Raw genomic sequence first — 24,207 nt, forward strand, 5'->3', positions numbered from 1 at the left:
AGTAAACATTTAAAAGTAAGCAAAAGTAAAAATAATGCTCTTCCCTGGCAAGGACTTAGATGGGCAGTCTCATGTACTTCAGAATGTAAATGGGTCCTAGCTGGCTTGTCTCAGTGTATAGAGCATCGGCCTGTGGAACAAAGGGTCCCAGGTTCTATTCAGGTCAAGGGTACTTACTTAGCTGCAGGTTCCTCCCAGGCTCAGACCCTGGTCAGGGCTCATGCAGGAGGCAACCAATCGATGTGTTTCTCTCACATCGATGTTTCTCTCTGTCTTTCCCTCTCTCTTCCACTCTCTCTAAAAGTCAATGGAAAAATATCCTCGGGTGAGGATTATCAAAAATAATTAAATGAATAAATAAATAAATAAATAAATAAATAAATAAAATCTCTTCTTAAAAAAAGAATGTAAATAAGTACAACCTTTTGAGAGAATTTTAGGCAACATATACCAAGTAACTCATGTCTACAAATCAAATATGAAGAGGCTTTACACACAAAGATGTTCCTCACAGTCTAACTTAGAGCAGCAAAAAATTGGAAGCAAGTGTGGAAAAAATTATTAGCTCCATACCCTTTAATTGTAACTTGGCCAGAAAACATAACTGAAGCAAGAGAAGCAAGAGGCTACAGCCTTAATTGGCAGTGTAAGGAAGAACCTTGAACAAAATGTGATAATTGTAGGCACAAATGTTTTGAGAAGATAACATGTTCTGCTAGCCATTCTCTTTCCAGGTAGATGATTACAGCTAAGTGGATTTTTACATATCAGTTAGTGTAAATATTAAAACTAAGAAAAACATATAAAGTTGAGTTTCTGTCTAAATTTGTTTGCTAAGAGCCCAGATGGTGTGGCTCAGTGGTTGAGCGTTGACCCTTGAACCAAGAGGTGACAGGTTAAATTTCAGTCAGGGAACATGCCCGGGTTTCGGGCTCGATCCCCAGTGGGGGGGTCATGGATTGATGATGTTTCTCTCTCATCGATGTTTCTATTGATGCCTCTCCCTTCCTCTCGCTCTAAAAATCAATAAAAACATTAAAAATGATAAAAAATAAATTTGTTTGCAAAGAAAGGCAATGATTTTCCTGTAATATTAAAAGTTTCCAAGGAGAGTTGCCTTGTCCTCTTGAGACCATAAATATTTTGTAAAGGAAAATTTATCCATTAAGATATTTGTGGTAGAAAACTGTTCACTTAAATTTCCAAACTATATTTATCATAGGATAAATTTAACTTATCAACCTTCTGATATCTGACTGCCTATTTCTGACCACACAGACTTTATTCTGTAATATCTTTAATACACAAGTAGCTTGTTGCATGAAGACATCATAACATTTACTTGGCTTTCTTTTCAGAAGTCTGTGTCTAATAAGTTTCCAGAATCTTAAAGATTTATTTCCATAAATTCAACACAAATTTGAGTTTCCTTTTCCATAAACTAATTTTTGAAAAATGGGAAATTAGCCCTGGCCAGTTTGGCTCAGTTCATTGGGCGTCGTCCTGTGTACTGAAAGGTTGCTGGTTCAATTCCCAGTCAGGGCACATGCCCAGGCTGTGGGTTGAATCCCTGGTTGATGTGCATGTGGGAGGCAACTGATTGATGCTTCTCTCTCACATAGATGTTTCTCTCCCTCTCCCCCTCTTCCTTTTTCTCTCTCTAATAACAATAAAAACATATTTTGAAAGAAAAATGGAAAATTAGTTTTAAAATGTGGTGCTCTAAGAAAATGCAACTTGGAAAATTTAACAAACCTGAAGAATTGTTAAGAATGAGTGAAAACGTATAATATTTAATGAATAAAGTAATATACATTATAAATATAACTAAAGGCCCGGTGCACAAAATTCGTGCATGGGTAGGGTCCCTAGGTCTGGCTCGTGATCAGGGCTGATCAGGTTCCCTGCCTCCCCGCCTCCTCCTTCCTTCGCTCCCTCAGCGCCCTGGCGCCACCGCTGGTCACCCACCATGTTCCACACCGCCCCTGGTGGTCAGCATATGTCATAGCAAGCGATCAAACTCCCTGTCTCCTGGTGGAACTCCCAAGGGGACAATTTGAATATTAGCCTTTTGTTATATAGGATATTATCTCAAACAACCACATAAAATGCATAGAAAAAGAGATTGGAAGCAATCCTTTAAAATGTAAATGGTGGTTATTTCTAGGTGCTAAGACTTGAGGTGATTTTTCTTTTCTTACACTTAACTTCTTCCAAAATTTCTGAAGTGAACAAGTGTTTTAATGTTTGAGAAAAATAAGATTATGAAAAAATGTATACCTTTAATAAATCTTATTTTTCATGATATTTTTAGTCTGATGTCCTAAAGTTTAGGGTTCACAATGCTTGGCACACTTTTAAATGTTTATTGAGTCATGGAACCAATGAATAAATGAGGCTTATCAGCACATCAAATTGTGTTCAGTGTTTCCTTCCCTTGTTATATAAATTCCAGATCCAATATTGACTCTTTCTTTCAAGGGGCTTATCTTCTTAATCATCAATTAATTATTCCCTTTAAGGACAAAATTAATTCCAGAGTAGCAGTTCATATGGTTTTGCTAAAATACCAAACTGCAAATAAAATCTACAACTTAATGGATATTGGCTATTTTTATTATTACGAGGCTTTATCTTCTATATTCTAGAAAGGATTCCATTTCTCTAAAGAGTTCCATCTTGCCAGTTTAATAATCTGCCTTAGGAAAATATCATCTATAACCTTCCATCTTGTTGTTGTTAATCCTCATCTGAGGATATTTTTCCATTGATTTTTAGAGAAAGTGGAAGAGATGGGGAGAGACAGAAACATCATGTATCTTGACCGGAATCAAACCCAGGACCCTTCAACCAAATCAGCTAGGGCTAACCTTCCATCTTCTTAAGTGGTATTTGTCTTCTTCCCCAGCAAAATTACTCTCTCTTGCTCTACTGTGTTTCATTCAATGGCCAATTTATTTATTCAGAGGCTACCATGTGCCAGGTACTGCTGACAAACATGAAGAAGACAGGTTGTTTTTTTTTATCCTCACCTGAGGGTATATTCATTGATTTTTAAGGGAGACAGAGGAGAGACAGAGACACAGAGAGAGAGAGAGACACAGAGAGAGAGATAGAGAGAGAGAGATCAATCGGTTGCCTCCCATACAAGCCCTGGCCAGGGATTGAACCTGAAACCTGGGTATGTGCCCTGACCGGAAATCGAACCCGCAATATTTTGGTGTACAGGACAACACTCCAACCAACTTAAAGCAAAAACTTGAGAGACTTGAGAAGAAACAACTATAAACAATACAAGTACTATAATCAAATGATTGGGAGCTTATCTTCAGTGTTTGAAATCCTGCGCAAATAACTTTATTGCTACATCCTCTTCCTTATTTTTAGGTTAGTTTCCTTTCAAACCAATGTGCCCTTCTAGTGCCATCTCTAAGTCACCTCAAACAGCGTTTATTAAGGCTTTGTGTTTCTCATCCCTGCATATTGGCATAGATGTTTGGCTGCCTCACCTGCCATGAGGTCTCCTGTATTTCAGCTATTTGCTTGTTGGTTCTCAGATCCATTATCTGACCTTTTTCCCCTCCTCTGTTCTTTATTACAGAGAATGGCATTTTTATGCTTCCTTGCCAACTGACTTCCAGGTAAGTTTGGCCAATGGGAGTCACTGGCAGAAGATTAAAGGGCAGGAGGAAAAGAGAGGTGAGGCTATTTCTCCCTTTTCCTCTCTGCCTTCAGCGAAAGCTCTGCTAGTAGCTGTGGCTCCTTCCTGGCTCCAGTTCTCTCCCATCAGCCCCTCCCCCAGTGCACCTAACTGGCCACTGGTTCTAATTCCACCTGATGGTCCTGGCTTCTGGGGCTCTGATGATAGCCCTCTTGCCATGGTCCCTCCAATCTTGGGTAGAGCGAAGACTCCTTGTTCTCTGTTTGGCTTCTTAACTCCTCCATCACTGGATAATCAATTTTTGGCATTAAATGCCCTCTTTAATATATATAATTGATTTATGGGAAAGGAGAGGGAGAGAAAGATAGAAACATCAATGATAAGAGAGAATCACTGATTGGCTGCCTTCTGCACACCCCACACAGGGAATTGAGCCCGCAACCTGGGCATGTGACCTGGCCAGGAATCTCAAACCGTGACCTCCTGGTTCATAGGTTGATGATCAAACACTGAGCCATGCCAGCCGGACAAATTCCCTCTTTTTGAAATATCTAAAGTGGTTTGTTTTCTGACTGGACCTGATTGATATATTACCCAAGTAAAATATCTCAGCATCAAAACCCTCAGCATGTCACATAAAACGTTTTATGGTCTCATCCCTCCTTACCACCTTTGTGGCCATTCCCTTGCCTCCTATAGTGCTACCACCATTTGTTAGGTGTTTACTATGTGTCAGGCATTTTTCTGTGAATGTCACATTATTTTACAGACTTTCTCCTTTCTTTTTACTTATGAATTACTGGGCATGTTACTCTATAAGCTTCTTTTTATGACACATATATTTGATTTTGTACTTTATTTAAGCTTTTAAGGTCTCAAAGACATAAACAGGAGGAGAAATATAAATTACACACATATGTGTATTAATCAAGTCATCTGTATTTATGGTTAAAGGTTACAGTGTATATTGTTTTAGAATTTGTATATTACTTTAGAATTAAGAGAAGGTAAAGAACACAGTATGAAATTTGTTATTTTACTTTGCTTTTCAAATTAAGGTAAGTGTATACTTTCCTAAAGTTAGGATAAATTGTGATCAAGTGAACCTTGGTACTTTTGTTTTAAAATATTTTTTTATTGATTTGAGAGAGGAAGGGAGAGGGAAAGAGAGAGATAGAAACATAACTGATGAGTGAGAAGCATTGATCGGCTGCCTCCTACATGCCCCACACTGGGGATCGAGCCTGCAATCCAGGCACATGCCCTGACTCGGAATCAAACCATGATCTCCTGGTTCATAGGTAGACACTCAAACACTGAGCCACGCTAATCAGGCGTGAATCTTGGTACTTTGGTTAAGAGTTAAAGTACTTTAGAAAAATTAAGTGGCCCCTTGAGTGTCAGACTTGAAGACCTACATTGGGTTTCCCTCACTATCTTAACTCTTGGTATCTGAAATTAGAAACCCAACAGGTTTTGGATAAGGATGGACATGAGATATGTTAATATCACTAATAATAATAGATAGTGCATCATCATAATCATCATTAATAGCAATTATGATTCCTTGAGCAGTTACTATGTCAGACATTATATCATTTTACATGTATTATCTCTAATCTCCACAATGCTTCCCAAGGAAAGCAGTATCATAAGTACGAAGCAAATCAGTAAACTGGGTTTCAAAATTGTTAGTGCCTTTGTCTTTGGCCACAGGGAACTGGTAGCAGAGCCAGAATTCAAGTTCACACCTTGCCAGTCTCAAAGTCAATAAACTATTTTGCTGCTACATCACATTACCTCCCAACCTAAACTCATACAGTGACAATAGTAAAGTCACAGTAAAATCCACCAGTTTCCCATTGAATTCAACACATAATGTAAAGGGTATACATGCCACATTTTATATTCTGGATAAAAAGAAACTTATATTTGAAAATTATCACATTCTATACATTATATTTAATTATATGGGTGGGAAAGACATTCACTTCATACCAGGCCCTTTCCTAAAATGGAGTGAGATTCTATTACCTTCACCTCCAAAATAATGGCTAAGAAGGGCTGTGAAATGAGAGAGAAGATAGATCCTTCCTTTGCCTGAGCTTGTCTCCCTTGGCAAAATATAAAATTCCATAAATAACATTTTTTAGGTGTTCCTGTTTGGTGTCAATTAATTATCCTCTCCCCAGCAAGGTCACTTGATTTGAGTTGACATTTACACTTTCAAAAATTAAGTGCTCTAGAACAGTGCTATTCAAATTATGGTCCTTGACAAGGACAGAAACGGAGAGTGTTTTAAGCAACTTCTGTAGCAATTTGACATTGCCATGACATCCAAATGCATGATCATTGGGTTCATTTCACAGAACCAAGTACAGACTAGATCAAGCCTTGCTGAACTTGTGCAGTGAGTTCACTGTGGTGTGAGTACATCCTAGTCAGTTTCAGTAGGACCACCTAAAAGTCTGTGACATACTGTATGTTAAAAAACAAAAAGACCTGCAAGAAGCTCATCCTAAAACTGACAGCCTATTCTTTTTAAATATATTTTTACTAATTTCAGAGAGGAAGGGAGAGGGATAGAGAGAAACATCAATGATGAGAGAGAATCATTGATTGGCTGCCTCCTGCATGCCCCACACTGGGGATCAAGCCCAAAATCCGGGCAGGTGCCCTAATCAGAAATCGAACCGTGACCTCCTGGTTCATAGGTCAACGTTCAACCACTAAGTCACATGGGCCAGGCTGACAGCCTCTTTAAATAAACTAAAATGCTGAATATAAAATGAAAAACTTTCGCACCAAAATAAATGCTTCATTAAAATTACATGTGTAAATATATGTGTGTATGCATACACACACACACACACACACACACACGTGTGTAACATATGCCCCACTTACATAAGCTTCAATTTATGAAGGGGCCCAAGGACCTCCCTGGAGTTATGCAAGGGATCAAGACTTTGTGAAATGGCAAATTCTGAAACAATCCCACAGAATATCACCAATTCCGAAATAAGCTAATGATTCATCCACTATGTCATAAGAAAGACGTTCAGATTATTTTTAGGTCATTTTATTACTACTGCACAGGATTCAAACTTTAAAAACTCACTATCACCCTACCTAGTCAGTTTGGCTCAGTGGAGAGAGTGTCAGCCTGCAAACTGAAGGGTCCTGCTTCGATTCAGGTCAAGGGCACATGCTCAGGTTGTGGGTTCGATCCCCAGTAGGGGGTGTGCAGGAGGCAGCCAATCAGTGATTCTCATAATTGATGTTTCTATCTCTCTCTTCCTCTCCCTTCCTCTCTGAACTCAATAAAAATATTTTTAAAAAATAATAAAATAAAAAACTCACTATCTATTTTGTGTGAGTGTTCTGACTGTTCTGGCTCTCTTTTCAGCAAAACTGAAGCTCCCAAGGGGTATACAGAGGTAATCAGACTTGTGTGCTTAAAAAAGAAATACTGGAAATGTCTGAATAAGAGCAGCTTCATTTTTATTTTTATTTTTTATATATATTTTATTGATTTTTTACAGAGAGGAAGGGAGAGAGATAGAGAGTTAGAAACATCGATGAGAGAGAAACATCGATCAGCTGCCTCCTGCACATCTCCCACTGGGGATGTGCCCGCAACCCAGGTACATGCCCTTGACCAGAATCGAACCTGGGACCTTTCAGTCCGCAGGTCGACGCTCTATCCACTGAGCCAAACCGGTTTCGGCGCAGCTTCATTTTTAGATGCCTTTACTTTGTGTGCAAAATTTGTCTTCTGCAGACCCACCAACATAAAATTGTACCCATCGAGCACCTTTTTCATGGCTGCAGGTGTAACCTTACTGCTTCTCTTATTTAGAGCAAGTAAACTACAATTAGGCAGCTCTTTTAAATTGTACACCAATCCAAGTCTGAGAGAGAATCCTTCTGCGTTTCCTTCTGAAATAAACTTTGGAAGATGCAATTCAGAAATATCTATTTATTTATGCTCTTCAGTTAGAAGCTTTAAATCACATTATGTGAACAATAAAAAATATTATAAAAGAATAGTCCAGTAAAATGCCATAAATTTTCATTTGAAGATAACATTTCTATTTTACAAATTGGGAAAATCAATTGATCCTAACTCAAGTTAAAAGAGATTATTTTTCTTTTTTCTGTTATAAGCAGGGTAGAAGTAAAGGAAGAACATTTATAACAGCCTTAATGTCTTCTGTCCTCTATTTTGCAAATCTGAGTAAATCTCCTCTGCTAACTTTGTCAGCTAGGGAATAAAGAATGTCACTTGAGATTCCATAGCTTAATTACGCTGATAAAGCAGTTTTATAAATCATGCTACGAGTAATGGATATTCCTTTGAGAATAGTGAACTAGCAACCATAAAACGTGTGCTGTGGACTTGGTGCCTTATCTTCTACCCATATGTCAGTATGAATAAGTCAAAGCAAGTCCTCAGCTTCAGCCTGCTCAAGTCCAAATAGAAGAAAAGAACTATTGCCCCACCCACTGATATGAAAGCATTATTTTCCAAATCAGAAACAGGAAGTCTACATAAAGGGATGGCAGGCCAGAAGATCTGAAACTGAAATTGATAGAACATTTAGGTCATATGCCAGCTATACACCTAATTTTACAGCTGTATGAAGATGAAATGTAGTTATTCCTACAAACTCTTTGTACACTGTAAACGGCTACACAAATGAAAGTGCAATTATTATAAATGTGAAGGTCCTAGTATTTGTATCTTCCAGGCTGGTGGTCACAAACAAAACTGGAGAGTTGGGCATAGCATTCATCACACCAAGCCTTCATCTAGCCATAAGTTAAATTAAAGCCAGACATTTAGAGATTGAAGACCAAGAGAAAGCAAAGGACTAGCTCAAGGTCATGCCCAAACTGGGATCTGAATTTAGATATTGTTTCCAGTTCAAAGCATTATGCTAATGAAAAATCGAAAGATTTTAATACTTAGCAATACCTAAGGAACTAGAACAAGAGACAAGGAATGTGCTAAATGTTGAGTAGCTTAGTTGAGAACAGTTTAGTTTACAAAATATGCTGAAAAAAGCAATAGGACCAACTCCCAATGCAAAAGGAATTCATCATCATTCCGAATCCCGCAATTCCTAATCATAGAGCATCCTCAGGAGGGAATACTTAATGGAATGTAGAAAGCTATCGAGAGAGGGAGAATAAGCTCTCTTATTCTCATTCCTCTTGGCAAACTGAGGACAGAGGCACAGGATTTCTCCACTGGTGTTTCTAACTCAGTTTTTTTTAAAATGGGAGGAGCTGTTTTGTTTTGTTTTAAATATATCTTTATTGATTTCAGAGAGGAAGGGAGAAGGGAAAGAGATAGATAGAAACATCAATGATGAGAGAGAATCATTGATTGGCTGTCTCCTGCATGCCTCCTACCGGGGATCAAGCCTGCAACCTGGGCATGTGCCCTTTGACTGGAATCGAACCTGAGACCCTTCAGTCCACAGGCTGACGCTCTACCCACTGAGCCAAACCAGCTAGGGCTCTAACTCAATTTTGACAGTTACAGTTATCTATAATAATAAAAGGGTAAAATGCTAATTAGACCAGACAGCCTAACGACCTTCCAGACGAAGCCAGGGCTGCAAGGGCCAAGACAAGCTGCCTCGGCTGTGAGGACTGAGGCAAGCCACCGCAGCTGCGAGGGCCACGCCCCTTGCACGAATTTCATGCATTGGGCCTCTAGTTTGTTAATAATGATATTGATGCACCTTGAAGAAGCTCTTAGCTTCTTGACTTTAACTGGGGACTTAACTAGTCCTCTTAACTAAGACTGCTGAAGAGTCACACCAGTCTCAAATTCAGCAGACCCTAAAAACTAAACCCTCATTTGAACATTCTGAAGCTCTTCTCAGGTAACAGACATGAAGTTCAGGGCCACATGACGATGGACTGCCTTTATTTAAATCACAGGGGTTTTTAAGATCACTTTCCCTGCGAATTCCTAAAATATTCATAAGCCCATTTTTGAAAATTTAGAGCTTTTGCATCATTCAGGTGAACATCATGAATAGTGAGTTCCAAAACTTGGGTAGCCCTGGCCAGTGTGACTCAGTTGGTTGATCACAGTCCTGCGCACTGAGAAGTTACCAGAATGATTCCCGGTCAGAGCACATGCCTGGGTTTCGGGCTCGATCCCCAGTAGGGGGCATGCAGGAGGCGGTCCATCAGATGTTTCTCTCCCTTCCTCTCTCTAAAATCAGTAAAAACATATTTTTTAAAAAACTTGGACAACAGGTAAGAGTGGCTAGATCCTTCTAAAGAATGCCAGAACTACAGGAGAACCAATACCACCAGAGAAAAAAACTGAGGGTTCAAGGGGCTTTTGAGGAAGGAAATGGAAATTAAGTAATGTCAGTTCATAAAGTACATCTAGATTTTAATGATTTAAAATAGTCAGTTAACCTTCTGAAGCTTAATGATTCTCTCTTCACGTTATCCTATTTTTACCTATGTTTCTCCTTTGCAAACTGCTATTCCTGGGCTGTATTGCTGGTATCACTAATGTAAACACCTCATATTGTAGTTCAGAAAGGAGTCATGGAGGGCACTACATAAAGATTCTATTGTATTTATAATTAATATACCCTCAATAAGACAGACAAAGAAATACTTTAAGTATTTTGTAAGCCGCACATGCATATTTTATGTGTATGGGGAGGAGACTTTTATTTTATTTATTTATTTATTTTAATATATTTTATTGATTTTTTACAGAGAGGAAGGGAGAGGAATAGAGAGTTAGAAATATCGATGAGCGAGAAGCATCGATCAGCTACCTCCCGCACACCCCCTACTGCGGTTGTGCCTGCAACCAAGGTAATGCCCTTGACTGGAATCGAACCTGGGACTCTTCAGTCCCCAGGCCGATGCTCTATCCAGTGAGCCAAACCGGCCAGGGCGGGAGGAGACTTTTAAAAAAATGTCGACTTGGTAGAAAAAGGTATAGGGGGGATAAATGGTGTTGGGAAAAAAAAAAGTTGACTTAAAATTTCAGTGATGCACTTAAGAACCTAAACATAAATTGTGAGAAAATGTCAGGCTTTTAATCATATAATGGCACTTCACATAAATCAATACTATGTAAGTATTTCAAAATAAATTCCAGAGCACGTTACTAACATTTACTGATTTGTAAAAGCCTTTTGGAGCCTTAAAGAGCTTTACTTTTTTATTTTTTAAAAATATATTTTTACTGATTTTAGAGAGGAAGGGAGAGGGAGAGATAGAAACATCAATGATGAGAGAGAATCATTGATTGGCTGCCTCCAGTACACTCCCTACTGGGGTTCGAGCCTGCAACCCAGGCATGTGCCCTTGACCAGAATCGAACCCAGGACCCTTCAGTCCACAGGCCGACACTCTATCCATTGAGCCAAACCAGCTAGGGCAAGAGCTTTACATTTTAAATCACCTAGATAACCTATTGGAACGATATTTCCATTCCACTTGCAAAGATGCTAAAAGAAACCTGAAATTCACCTCATGAATTGAGCCCATTATTACTTCAGAAAAACGATGAAGAGCATGCCTTCTCAACCACACATTCATGGCCCAGTGGGCTTGTGGGAAACAGCTCCAGAGTCTCCCTACCCAATAACAGCTTGTCTAACTCTGCCTATAAGACAGGGAGGGGTAGCAGAATCTTCTCCCTGTTGTTTGTTTTCCCAGAATGCGCATTTTTAAAAATAGGAATGATTAAACTTTTAGAAACCCATTTGTCTGCAGAGTCAGCCAAAGGTACTTCTTGAAAAATTATGATCACAGCAAGTTTTGGAAGCAACCTACCCCACGTCACCCCAAAGTAAGGAAAAACAAACAAAATTCTTAAGACACTTTTGTCTAATACCCTCATTTTAAAGATAAGGATACTAAGGCCCACATAAAAATCAATACGGGAAGCTTTGTTTATTATATATCATTCACCCCAACTGCAATAGTAGTCAGAGAAAAATGTTGCAAGAAAACTTTTCCAGTTATTCTTATTGATTTCTTTCTTATGAAAACAAGACAATTCTTCTGCCAAACTGTTAATGTTGCGTAAAAAATTTTCTGGAGACCTTCCAATGTTCAAAGTCCTAATGACTGTCAGGTCGTATTGTAACTATTGAAATTATTTCTTTACTACGCTTTGTTGTGTGTTGTGTGGGAGCCTGGTAAATTTTTCCACCTCAGAACTTGGAATTTTTTGAATGGGGACACTGCCTAAAAGTAAGGGAAAAACAAATATTTTTTAACATTTGATAAAAACTCACTGAAAAAAAACCACACCATTTTAGATCCATTGAGAACAATCTGAAATGAATTCTTTTACATTTTTTTTTTAATTTAAAAAAGTTAGCCATGTCTTCTCTACCACTAAGCATTTTTAAGTCGCTTTTTTGTGAATGGACATATTTTGAGAGTAACAATCCTTGAGAAGATCTCTTTGTGTTTAAATTTACCCAAGAAAAGTCTGTGGGAATCAGGGTATTTAAACATAAATTCTGACAAAAGCCAAGTTCACCCCCAATATCCCACTGGTAATGTTCTATTTCTTAAGCAGAATGGTGGTTTTAGGTGTTCATTTTATTATGCTTTATAATTTATATACATGTTACATATATTCATTTTAAAGGTTTTGATACAATAAAAAAGGAAAGCACACATATAAAAAAAACATAAATTCTGTATATGTGTATGTGTGTGTCCATGCGTGCGTGTGTGTGAGTATGAGTGTGAGTGTGGCTATGGTAGCTTTTCTGCCATAGGTGCTCATTGGTTAATGAATTACAACCGTAGGGACACTGAGGAATGGGGTAGGGAGTTCTGATGATGAAACTTTTTTGCTAAATATGTAATTATAGATTAATATAAATTCACTGTAGAAAATTGGGGAAAGAAGAATGAAAAAGAAAATCAGCTGGAATGCTAATAACTAGAGCTCTCCAATATTAACATTTCAACTAATAGTGCAGCCTTCCAACAGTTAATGCTCAAGTGCTACTTTTTCAGTCCTTACAAAATGTTCTTGGCTTATAGTACTGCGCTGTTCAGACTCCGGGTAGGGGGGAACACTTGAATGCTTTTGGGAGCAAGGCAGGTAACAAAGTGTGTTGAAAAGGCTGGTTGGAGATTTTGCCAAGTTAAGACTATGAAAACCTCCTCAGAAGTGGGCATATTTAGGAATGTGTAACATTTCATGCATATTGTGAGCCACTGCAGTGTCCACAGTGAAGGTATGTCTGAAGTGGGGGTGGGGGGGTAGAGGTATGATGGGGAGAGGCCACATCTTGATATTTTGAACATGTTACCACAGACAGGCTGGGGTTTAATTAGGAGAGGGACCTACTAAAGTATGGCTAAAACATTTAACACACCAGACAACACCAGTTTTGATGCCATAATACCTTTTATGAATTGAATGCAATTGAAGGCTTCTAATCATTTCATCCAGCTCAGAATAGCAACTTAAACCTAAAGAGATACCTTTTGAGGAAAAATATAAGCCAATATATAAAATAAAAAGAAGCTCTAGCCAGTTTTGCTCAGTGGATAGAGCATCGGCCTGCAGGCCAAAGGGTCCCGTGTCAAGGGCATGTATCTTGGTTGCAGGCTCCTCCCGGGCCCGGGCCCGGGCCCTGGTTTGGGCTTGTGTAAGAGGCAACCAATCAATGTGTTTCTCTCACATCAATGTTTCTCTGTCTTTCCCTCTCTCTTCCACTCTCCCTAAAAATCAATGGAAAAATATCCTCGGGTGAGGATTAACAAAAAATAAAATAAAATAAAAAAGAAATAAAAGTTTACTTTTCAGGATGTTCTGCTTATATTTTAACTTTGAAACACTATAATTTAAGGGTGAGAAGGGCGGTGATGGTACTTAATCTTGTAGGTTATCTTAGGGATGTAGACACATGACAAACTAAATCAATCATTCCATGTGCAACTGGCAACAGCGAAAGGAGGAGTGCCTACTGTCTAGGAACCCACCATACTATTGCTAGAAAAGCAATGGTTTGTTCCAAAAATACCATTCGAGTAACTGTCTACCCATAGGTAAAGCCATCAATTTGTACATATTTGTAGCAGGTACACATGCAGCAACCTACATGGACATACTTTACTAAGTTAGTAAACTCAATGAGATAAGTGAAAATAACAGAAGCCCCAGGACAAATAGCAGTGTAGCCCCTTACAACTATGTAGTTCTGATAAACGCTTTCTTTGCACCTGACTTCACTGCCCTGTGCAATATGGCAGTGGATATCATCCACCATGCATGATGGCTGCTGACATGTTACACGTACAGCACACACAGTAGACTCTCAATAAATGGACATGTGCCCAGCTGGCGTGGCCCAGTGGTTGAGCATTGACCAATGAACCAGGAGGTCACAGTTCGATTCCCAGTCAGGTCACATGCCCAGGTTGCGGGCTCAATCCCCAGTGTGGGGTGTGCAGAAGGCAGCCCATCAATGATTCTCTCTCAACATTGATGTTTCTATCTCTCTCTCCTCCCTTCCTCTCTGAAATCAATAAAAATATATTTAAAAAATAAAATAAATGGACATGTTATGTGGTTAAGTCACCATTGGAGAAAAGTAACATTTGATTGTAACAAAAATACTGGAATGAAATACTGGAATGTTGGTTCTGAAAGCTAAAAAACAGATTTGACACCTAGTTCATTTCCAAAATGTTTGTTATTAGGGTAGCAAAAACAGAATTTCAAAGGGGGTTGGAATTAACCACATATTTATGATGGCTACATTTTATTTTGTGTAAATGACCTCAATATAGTTGATTTCACCCAAGAAAAAGTTGGTAATTAAACGAGCTCCAAATTTCCCTGCAACTGTAAAATTCCATTATGTTCCAAAGGCAGGTGATCTGCCCAAGGTTACAAACGATGCTGGACACCAGTGAGCTTTGAGTTTACCATCACATCCAGCGTCCTGAGAAAGCTTTAGAAATATGATAAAAGTGTATTTAATTCCTTTTGAAGTTACAAACACCAACTCATTGACAGTTCACAATTAGCTTTTTATCAACCATATTTGTGATTTCTCATTACAGAGTAATTAAAAGCAAGATGGTAGATAATACAATGCAATAAATGGAAATATGACCATGATATATTACTTTTAGGTAATGTACCTTAAAAAAAAGCTAACTATAAAACATAATGATCCAACTTTTGTAAAAAGGTATGTATGGAAAGAAATTTTTGAAGATACCTACTAGATTAGTGATGGCGAACCTATGACATGCGTGTCAGAGGTGACACGCGAACTCATTTTTTTGGTTGATTTTTCTTTGTTAAATGGCATTTAAATATATAAAGTAAATATCAAAAACATAAGTCTTTGTTTTACTATGGTTGCAAATATCAAAAAATTTCTATATGTGACACGGCACCAGAGTTAAGTTAGGGTTTTTCAAAATGCTGACACACCGAGCTCAAAAGGTTCGCCATCACTGTACTAGATTATTAAACTTTAGTTAATTCTAAAAGGGGCTAGAATAGATGATTTCTCTTTTCTTTTTCATTTGTTAGCCTGTGTATATTTTTAAACTAAAAACTATGAAACAGTAGTAACTTTACAATAATAATAATAATAATTTAAAAATGAAAGTAGATTAAAAGATTACCACTAGAGATCACTGTAATTAGAGTGAAAATGATGAGTGGGCTGAGTCTGTGTAAACCAGAGGTTATAATCAGGAGGCCCACGGACAAGATTAAATTAGCTTTTTATTGACAGATTTTTAGTTTCTCTTGAAAAATCCGAAGTCCTGAGAGCACTGGGCTGGGACTACCAGTTCCCCCAGCACAGACTCTGCCCACTTCAGATGAACTCTTCATTTTCTCATTTGTCAAAATCTAAGTATTCTTTTCCACCTGTGGTCTAACCAATGCAGCATTATAAGCCAGAAACATTCTGTAGGGGCTGAAAAATGCAGCACTTAAAAGTTAGCTAATCCAAATTTTCTTTCAATTTTAAAAGGGGTGTGTGTGTGTACATATGTGTGTGTGTGTGTGTGTGCGCGCGCGCACACACACTGTTTCACTGAAAAAAACCCAAAATATTACTTGAAATGTAATAGATATGTCTGGCTAGAATTATGTGACTTCTTTTTCATGCTTTTTATTTGCATTTTTCAGATTTTCTAGAATAAACTTATATAATTTATAAGTAGAAAAAGTTTAGGAAAATGATTTTTGGGGGTTAATACCCCGTTCCTTAAGTGTCTATAGCTGCAATTCGTTAACCAATAGAAACCTATGAGAGAAAGGTAGTAATTGCTACAGGCAGACAGATACACACATAAACCCAACATAGATTTATGTCTACACAATTTGTTTAAGCATCCTGATTCCCATGGGCTTTGTCGCATAAGTTAAAACTAAGAGTTCACCTCATGCATTTTTATCTGTAAATACATCCATTCACAAAAAAGCAGACAAAATTTTTAGTAGTAGAGAAGACATAACTATTTATTTTTTATTAAAAACAACAATCAGCCCAGCTGGTGTAGCTCAGTGGTTGAGGGTCAACCTATGAACCAGGAGATCACGGTTTGATTCCGGGTCAGGGCACATGCCCAGGTTGCAGGCTCGATCCCCAGTGAGGGGTGTGCAGGAGGCAGCTGTGTGATTTCTCTCTCATCATTGATGTTTCTACCTCTCTCTCCCTCTTCCTTCCTCTCTGAAATCAATGCAAATATATTTTTTAAAACAAAAACAACAGCAATTAGTGACAATGTAACAATTCATTTCAGATGATTCCAGATGGAGCTTAAATGGTATAGAGTGGACCTTCATCAATCATGAAAAAGATTGGTATTTTCCCCTTATTTGGAAACTGTGTATCTATTCAAATAAATTCCAGGTTATGAGGAGTAAAAGAACTGTCAGGCTCTCACACAAACACAAAACAAGCCATAGAAGTCATTTAAATGTTCACACTGATGACCTGACAGGCTTAGAAGTTATAAGCACTGGAAGGACTGCAGAAAATCCCTTTCCACAACATTTGTGGTTTGGCAAAACGATGTCTTGGTTTTGCAAGGAAGAAATCAATACGAGCAACTCCAAACAGTTATCTTCCTTGGCGGGGGGGAATTGCCATAAATTGCAGGTATTTTTGCTATTTTTTTAGGCTCAAAAAAAACTAGAACTTCTGGCCCCACTTGGGTATATTGAATTTCCAGGAATCAGTGAAATTCTAAAATTTATTTTTAAGGAACTTCTGAAAAACGGAAATGTGGGGTAGAAAGGTGTAATTTTCACCCTTTAAACAATCTAGTGATATGTTAAAGACAACAAATGACTTGCACATACAATCCACTAGAAGAAACATGGCCATGTCCTTACCTAAAGACTGGTAGAGCTCTGTCATTTTGGGATGGTCCCAGCATGTTGTTTGGGTCTCGTGGCTAAAACAAAATGCAAAGAAAGACTTTAGGATTTATGATGGGTAGTAGAGAAAAGGAAGGGGGGAAGGCCTGGTTTGCTTTTGAATCATTAAAAATCTGTACTTCAAAGGACTTTCATCATGTGGAGAATGTTTATCTTCCAAGCAGAGAAGCCCACTACCATTGCTTTCAAAGGTAAAAGCAGCCCGGCCAGCATGGCTCAATGGTTGAGTTTCAACCTATCAACCAAGAGGTCACGGTTCGATTCCGGGTCAGGGCACATGCCTGGGTTGTGGGCTCGATCCCCAGGAGGGGGCGTGCAGGAGGCAGTCCATCGATGATTCTCTTTCGTCACTGATGTTTCTCTCTCTCTCCCTATCCCTTCCTCTCTGAAATCATCACAAATACATTTTTTAAAAGGTAAAGGCAATATGAACATATTTGGTAACCAGAATTTGTTTCTTTTATGTGCCAACAAGTCAGTTGCACTTCGGTTATGAGAAAATGACCTTGTATATAATCGATAACCGAAAATCAGGATTTCTTCACCTGTCCAATGGGGAACATTCAGAAAGGACACTGACAAGTGTCATTCAACTTTGTCAAAGAGAGACACTGGACATTAGTTTAATAAATAAACCGCCTCACTTCTCATTTGCTCTAACTGCCCCTGACGTTTTTCTATTACTCTTTCTTCTCCATATCCAGATCACCCATCCATGATAACTGTATTTCATTTCAGCTTAACGTACATCCATTGCCTGACTAATACATCATACCTTCCCTCTTCCCATTACTTTTAGAATGTCTTTTTAAATTGGCATGCTATACACCACTACACATATTCCTATATTTACTTGGGACTGAATGAAGCATTCACAGCTCTCTTCCATTTCTTAAAGTTTAGCTAAGTGTGGTTGCTGGCTATCAGCTCCTGCCACAAAAAAAGAACAAAACACCCTTGTTCCTCCTTCAATTACATGAATAAATCCGGGAGAGATAACTACATATACTTTTCCTTACTTTGGCCCATCTACATAAATCACCAAAGCATCATATTTCTAGTTTTCAGGGATTACATGACTGGCTTTGATACAGTAAAATGCAGCCTTGAATGATATTTCAGGACTAATACTCCGAGCCTATTCATAATCTTTGGGGAAGGGTGGGGATAGAGAGAAGAGAAACAGCTTAAATGTGGACATTTCAAGGGGAGGAAACAATGTCAAGCGACCTCAGCATAGGTTTTAAGTCTTAGGATTGGATACTGGCTCTGTGCCCTACTAGCTGGGAAATTTGAGGCAAGCCTGCTCACCTGGATTAGTTGATATAAATAAGTGTCTGGCACCTTCTAGTGTTCAATACGTGGTCATTTTGTTATGTGCCCCCCAAATTAGTGCCCACTAAAAGCAAACCTTCTATCAGGTGATTATAACATGGGTAAGTCAGCCAAGCCTAAGACCCTTTATAGAGAGCAAAACCAACACGCAATGTGATTTACCTCTGTTTTTAAGAAATAAGCAAAACAGAGAAATATGTATTGTGGTTCGATAAATAAAATACAATCATGTCACAAAACATGTGGATATCCCTCAAATTGCACAACTTCAAACACCATCCCTCTAATATTTCCCATTCAGTGACTGAACAGTGAAGGCTACGGAAAGAAATTTAAAAGATAGCGTGCACTGGGTAAGGGCTGTTTCAGTCTTTCCCAAACATGTTCATTTCTGTTTTACTTTTCCGCAGAGACAATTCATATTTGAGGAGTATGACCAGGGGCTTCTCAGTCGAGGTAATGTACCAGAATGGCATCCAAGTCTTAAAAGAGCAAGAAGAGCAGAAGTTGCAGTCCATGCCTTAGGGCAGCGGTTCTCAACCTTCTGGCCCTTTAAATACAGTTCTTCATGTTGTGACCCAACCATAAAATGATTTTCGTTGCTACTTCATAACTGTAATGTTGCTACTGTTATGAATCGTAATGTAAATATCTAATATGCAGGATGGTCTTAGGCGACCCCTGTGAAAGGGTCGCTGGACCGTCAAAGGGGTCGCGACCCACAGGTTGAGAACCGCTGCCCTTAGTGGGTTTAAGAAGCCCCAGGACCAAGCTAGTTCAGGATCTGGACAAGGGGTGGAGGGACTGGTACTTGATATTCACAGCACAAGGAGACTGCAGCTTGCAGCTTCATGGGAAAAGTGTTGCTGGTTCTTGGGTATTTTTTAGCTTGGAAAGTGATTGTGTACCAATTCCACACACAAATGCCCAGCAAGGGAAGGTTACTTGCTACTGAGACCACCCTGCATTTCCAAAGGCCATGCATATGTGAGCACCAGGGAGGAGGGACAGAGAAGTGGGAAAAAGCACGTGTGTCCACATGTCCAGGCCCTTATTACACACACTGAGTACTAACAGCGCCCCATCTCCACGACATGTGGGAGGACTGCAGCATCTTCAATGGATGGGCAGAAAAATGTCTGTCTGATCTGATAAACTTTAACCAGACAGAGAGAACCACTCTGAAAAGACACCATCTGTAATGGACTTCAAATCGGAGGGACATGAGCAAGAAATGCCTTGTACCAAATGCATTTCCAACAGAAAAGGGAGACTTGCGTACAAGTGACAGGAGAATCCCACATAGAGTGAATGAGGGCTTCATGCAGCTCCCTCCCTCCCAAAGAATCCCTCACGACTATGGATATACTTACATTTCTAGCTTTATTTAAGGAATTTGTTCTAGTGGTTAAAATTATTTTTAAAAATTGTATAAATTATTTTTTAACCCAACAGTCCTTCACTAAACTGAAATTTCCTTTACTGGAAGATGGGAGAAATTTTAAGGCCTGACTTCTATCCCTGATCATGTGTTACCAAGTACTACTCCTTTCTAGGTACTCATTTTCCCAAGTACTTGCGATTCTGGGGGACTTAAATAACCTAGATGAATGACCTTAAACAAATCCAAAAGCCAATCTTCTTTTACCTTCTTCCCCTCCAACACACAAACCTTTTATTTTTAAGCAATACAAAGTAATGAGCAAAACAGATTTATATTTCACCTTTGCAGTCTTAGTTTCACTTCAATTGCAAACCAGTACCAAGCAAAAGAAGTGAGCACAGTGGAAGGAAGAAAAATGAAGGGTGTGGCTAAGCCTCAAAACTAGAAAAAACCATCTTTCAATCATTTAATGCTAAAAGCAATTGGTAACACAGCCGAAATGACCAGATTTTGGGGGGAGCTATATGGTGAACAAAATATTTACTTCACTGGATGTGGCTATTTTCAGTCTGTGGTGAATTCTAAGCCCTAGTGAGACACTATTTAACCCTCCCCCCAAACAGATAGGAAAGATGCATATGAACAGGATGAATTGCTAAATACAGATCTGCGTAACTCCTATCCACACTGTACCTTACAGGACAAAGCAATTTTTTGTTTGTGACCAATATAGATTTTACAGCTGTATTTATTACTCTGAGGCTGTCTTCACAAACAGTAGCGAATTCCCAGTAACTCCATGAGAAGCAGCTCAGGTTTACCTGAAATATACAGAACCTATAGAAAGATACGCTGTGCTGGGGAGGTGGTGGTGGAAGGGTGGGTGGTACTATTTTTGGTAACTGTCTCTTTTCTGCTCTTCACTTTTCATATTGGAAATGCACTCCCCATACATCAGGCCCAACCAGAAAGGATATTCTGAAACCTGTTCACACATTAGTGGGTACATCTTTGTTCGGTCTTCCTGAGAACAGTGATGTTCAGCACAGATCAAAATTCTCCGTGTACATTAACACAGAGACCGGCTGTACAAATAATCCTGAAAACACTTTAAATCTTTAAAAAATGTTACTGGTTTTTGGCCCTGCTGGTTCCAAAGCCTGGCATCAGATATGCCTCACTGAACAGCCTTCAAACTCTGACGTCCCCTCTTATTTTAATGTGTACAAACTACAATAAGCTCTCTTTCCCCCTTTCCTTGAGGCTGTGATAGGAACCTGGTGCAAATTAAAAGACAAAAATCACTGGACGTGACAAAAGACCCCGGCAACACCTACTTGTCAATAATAAGAAATTAAAGCATTACCCTACTGAGCCCTGGGCTGACCTAATTTCCTACCATACAATTTAAATTTTCTCTCACCTTCTTCAGTTTCAAGTAGTGTGCAAGGTTATTATAACCGCTTCAGAGCTGTTCCTGCTGTCAGTGCTGGAATAACCAGACTTATTGAAATTGCTTTTTTAGTTTCTTAAAAACAAACATTAAACACTTACAAAAAGTAACAAATTTCTATTGCTCTTGCCAGAAATGGCAGTTGCCTAATTAAAATAAGATTTCTTCTGCCACCACTGTTATTTGGTAGTAAAAATATTCCAAACAGTTGCCTTTTTTAAAAAAAAAAATAGCTTTCCATTACTTCCCAGGGAAGAAACTAATCGCTATGCAGCAATATAAAAAGGTAGCGTTCTCTCGCGATTTGCAGAGGATTAGAGTTTGGCTTTATATATAATCTGGAGGCCATTGATTGATACACACACACACACACACACACACACACACATCATTTCCCTTTAATCTGGGGATCTGACTCTTTCCTTGGCATTTCCATTTGAATGTTGAACTTGGCTAGCATTGCTGGAATACTGGCTGGGTGGGAATGGGAAAATATATGTAAAAGTTCGCTACTGTGGAAAGGAGGTTTAGAGAGGTGGGTGTCAATCAAAGCATCAGAAATCCTATTCTAGTCCCCATTTCTTCACCCTGGGAGATTTCGCATGTTATTCTGCTTGGCTCACGCCAGGGCAAAGATGATTGCAACGGTGACTGTTCCAGCTGTTACTTGTCCTTGGTTCTATTTGCTTTTTCAGGGCTTAATTCCCACCCACCCTCAACTTTGGCCAAAGCAATTTCACTTCAGGGTCGTGTCCAATCCAAGATCAAACAATGATGACTGAAACCAATTCCATGGTGATCAAGGGTCAGAGACCTTTCATAAAATCATGTTTCATTTGCTCTTCCAGCTTCTCCAAGAACAACTGTATCCTCCGAAGAGGGGATTTGGGACAAGGAAATGTTAAAAAAAAAAATCTAAGCAAAAAGAGAAAGGGTGATGAGGGGTGACCAGTAGAGGTGGCAGGAATATAGAAGCAAGAGAGAGCAGGAAGAGCTTTTTGGCCACGGAAGAATGTAGATTTCACTTAAACACTGGTTCGCCACTTAAATCAGATTGATTGTTTCAGGTTAAAGCATTTTATAATTAATAATATGCCTCCCTCGGGCAACTAAACCTCATTGACTTAAGCTTCAAACTTAACTTCAAATGTAACTGAGATAAACAGTGTCCTGCCCTTTTCATTGCTACAATCGGGTCGGGAATGCCAAACTTTGCCTCGAGATACCTGGAGAAATGCGAGAAAAGGACGCGCAGAAATGACTGCACACAACCCCAGAGGGCAAAGAAAAATAAATAAATAAAAACCCCTCGATCCTCGGGGTCAAATCCCTGACTTTTAGCCTTTAAATTGCTTTTTCTTTCTTTCCTGATTTCTGTAAGTCTCTAGGCAGGAGACGCACACAGTAGGAACTGCAGCGAGAGAAATGTCAGTTGGAATCCTCGGAAGAAATCAGGCAGAAAGTTGACCTTTTGGCACTTGCAGTGCAATGGGAGGTAGAGCCGCGCGCGCCCCTTCCTTCTGCGAGGTCGAGCGACGATTTGGGAACAGCCTGTCTGGCTCCCGTCCACACAGCCCGGAAAGGAGCAAAAAGCTCCAGCGGCCCCAATCCCCGCGTGGGGAACGCACCGTCCCCTCTGGGTACGGTGAGAAATCAGCTTTTTCTCTCCGAGCCCGTCCCAAAGCCCGGGGAAGGGGGGCTCCCCGTGAGCCCAGCACCAGGGAAAGCCCCGGGGGCGCACCTGCAGCGGCGCCGCCTGGGACCCGCGGGGGAGGTTCCCCGACGCCCGGAGCCCGGGGTCCTGCCGCCGCGCCTACCCAAGTTTCGGCCGCCCCGGCTCGCCCCTTGTTCGTGCCACAAGTGCACGGACTGCGGGCATCCGAGGGGGCCGCGAGGCACTTACCCCTTGAGCTGTTCCCTCATGGCTGCAAGGGCTCCGCGGACGGGGGAGGGCAAGCGGATGAGTGAGCTTCCCAGAGCCGCCGGCTCCCGGAAAGTCGAGCGCCGCCGCCGCCCAGGCTCGCAGCCGAAAGCACTGCGGAGGAGCGGGCGCGGGCTGGCGGGCAGGCGGACGGGCGGCGACCGGGCGGGCGGGGAGGGGGCGCTGCGGGGAGACGGGGCGGGACCGGGCCAGGCTCCGCCCCCAATGGGAGACCCGGGAACCCGGACTCCGGCAGACCCTGCACTCGGGGATTTCCAATCGGAAAGAAAAGAAAAAGGAAGAAAGGCAGAGGAGGAGATTTAAGGTCGTCCCAGGAACCTGGAAGCCACACGCCGCCCGGCTGGCACCCCCTTAAAACCTCCAGCAAGACTACTTGTTGTCTAAATAAATTACCTAGGTGCAAATGATCTTACCGCAGGTCATTAAGCATGGGGGCTCGATTTTCTTTTTAGAGAATGAACTAGAAAAATCACAAGCATAATTCCCCTCCAATTGAAGATTAAAGTAGTGGGGCTGGCCCTGGGCAGTGTGGCTCTGTAGGTGAGCATCCACCTATGAACCAGGAGGTCACGGTTAGATTCCCATCAGGGCACATGCCCAGGTTGCGGGCTCAGTCCCCAGTGTGGGGTGTGCAGGAGGCAGCCGATCAATGATTCTCTCTCATCATTGATGTTTATATCTCTCCTTCTCCCTTCCTCTCTGAAATCAATAAAAATATATTAAAAATTGTCTAAAGTAGTGAGGCTGTAAAGACCTGAAATTTAGTTTACACTCATCATGAGCTAAACGGGATGCTTAGAAAGCTTTTTTATGTGTATACTAGAGGCCTGATGCACAAAATTCATACATGGGTAGGGTCCCTAGGCCTGGCTGGCAATCAGGGCCAATCTGTGGGGTGACCTGCAGGGCAATGTGGGGTAGGGGGCCCCGCTGGCACCTGCCTTGGCCGGCCTGGTGCCACCCACTAGGCGCCCCCCCCCCCCAC

The 24,207-nt window shown here is 40.3% G+C and overlaps 1 protein-coding gene across 4 annotated transcripts in view; it reads right to left on the bottom strand.

The window, feature by feature from the left end:
• Positions 1-24,207, bottom strand: part of DMD (dystrophin) — a 2,279,750-nt gene that overhangs the window by 134,142 nt on the left and 2,121,401 nt on the right. The window contains exons 1-2 of one of the 4 annotated variants that reach the window (XM_006085660.3): positions 23,184-23,369; positions 17,064-17,125 (exon numbers count right to left, since the gene is read on the bottom strand). In XM_006085660.3, coding sequence (XP_006085722.1) covers positions 17,064-17,125; positions 23,184-23,203 — 82 coding nt within the window. In that variant the 5' untranslated portion in view covers positions 23,204-23,369. Of the gene's footprint in view, positions 1-17,063; positions 17,126-23,183; positions 23,374-24,207 lie in introns of those variants that run through there. The other 3 variants (XM_006085662.3, XM_014453088.2, XM_023751347.1) reach the window with 3 other exon arrangements.

The sequence above is a fragment of the Myotis lucifugus genome, unplaced genomic scaffold (assembly GCF_000147115.1).
Source record: "Myotis lucifugus unplaced genomic scaffold, Myoluc2.0 scaffold_20, whole genome shotgun sequence".
Lineage (NCBI taxonomy): Eukaryota > Metazoa > Chordata > Mammalia > Chiroptera > Vespertilionidae > Myotis > Myotis lucifugus.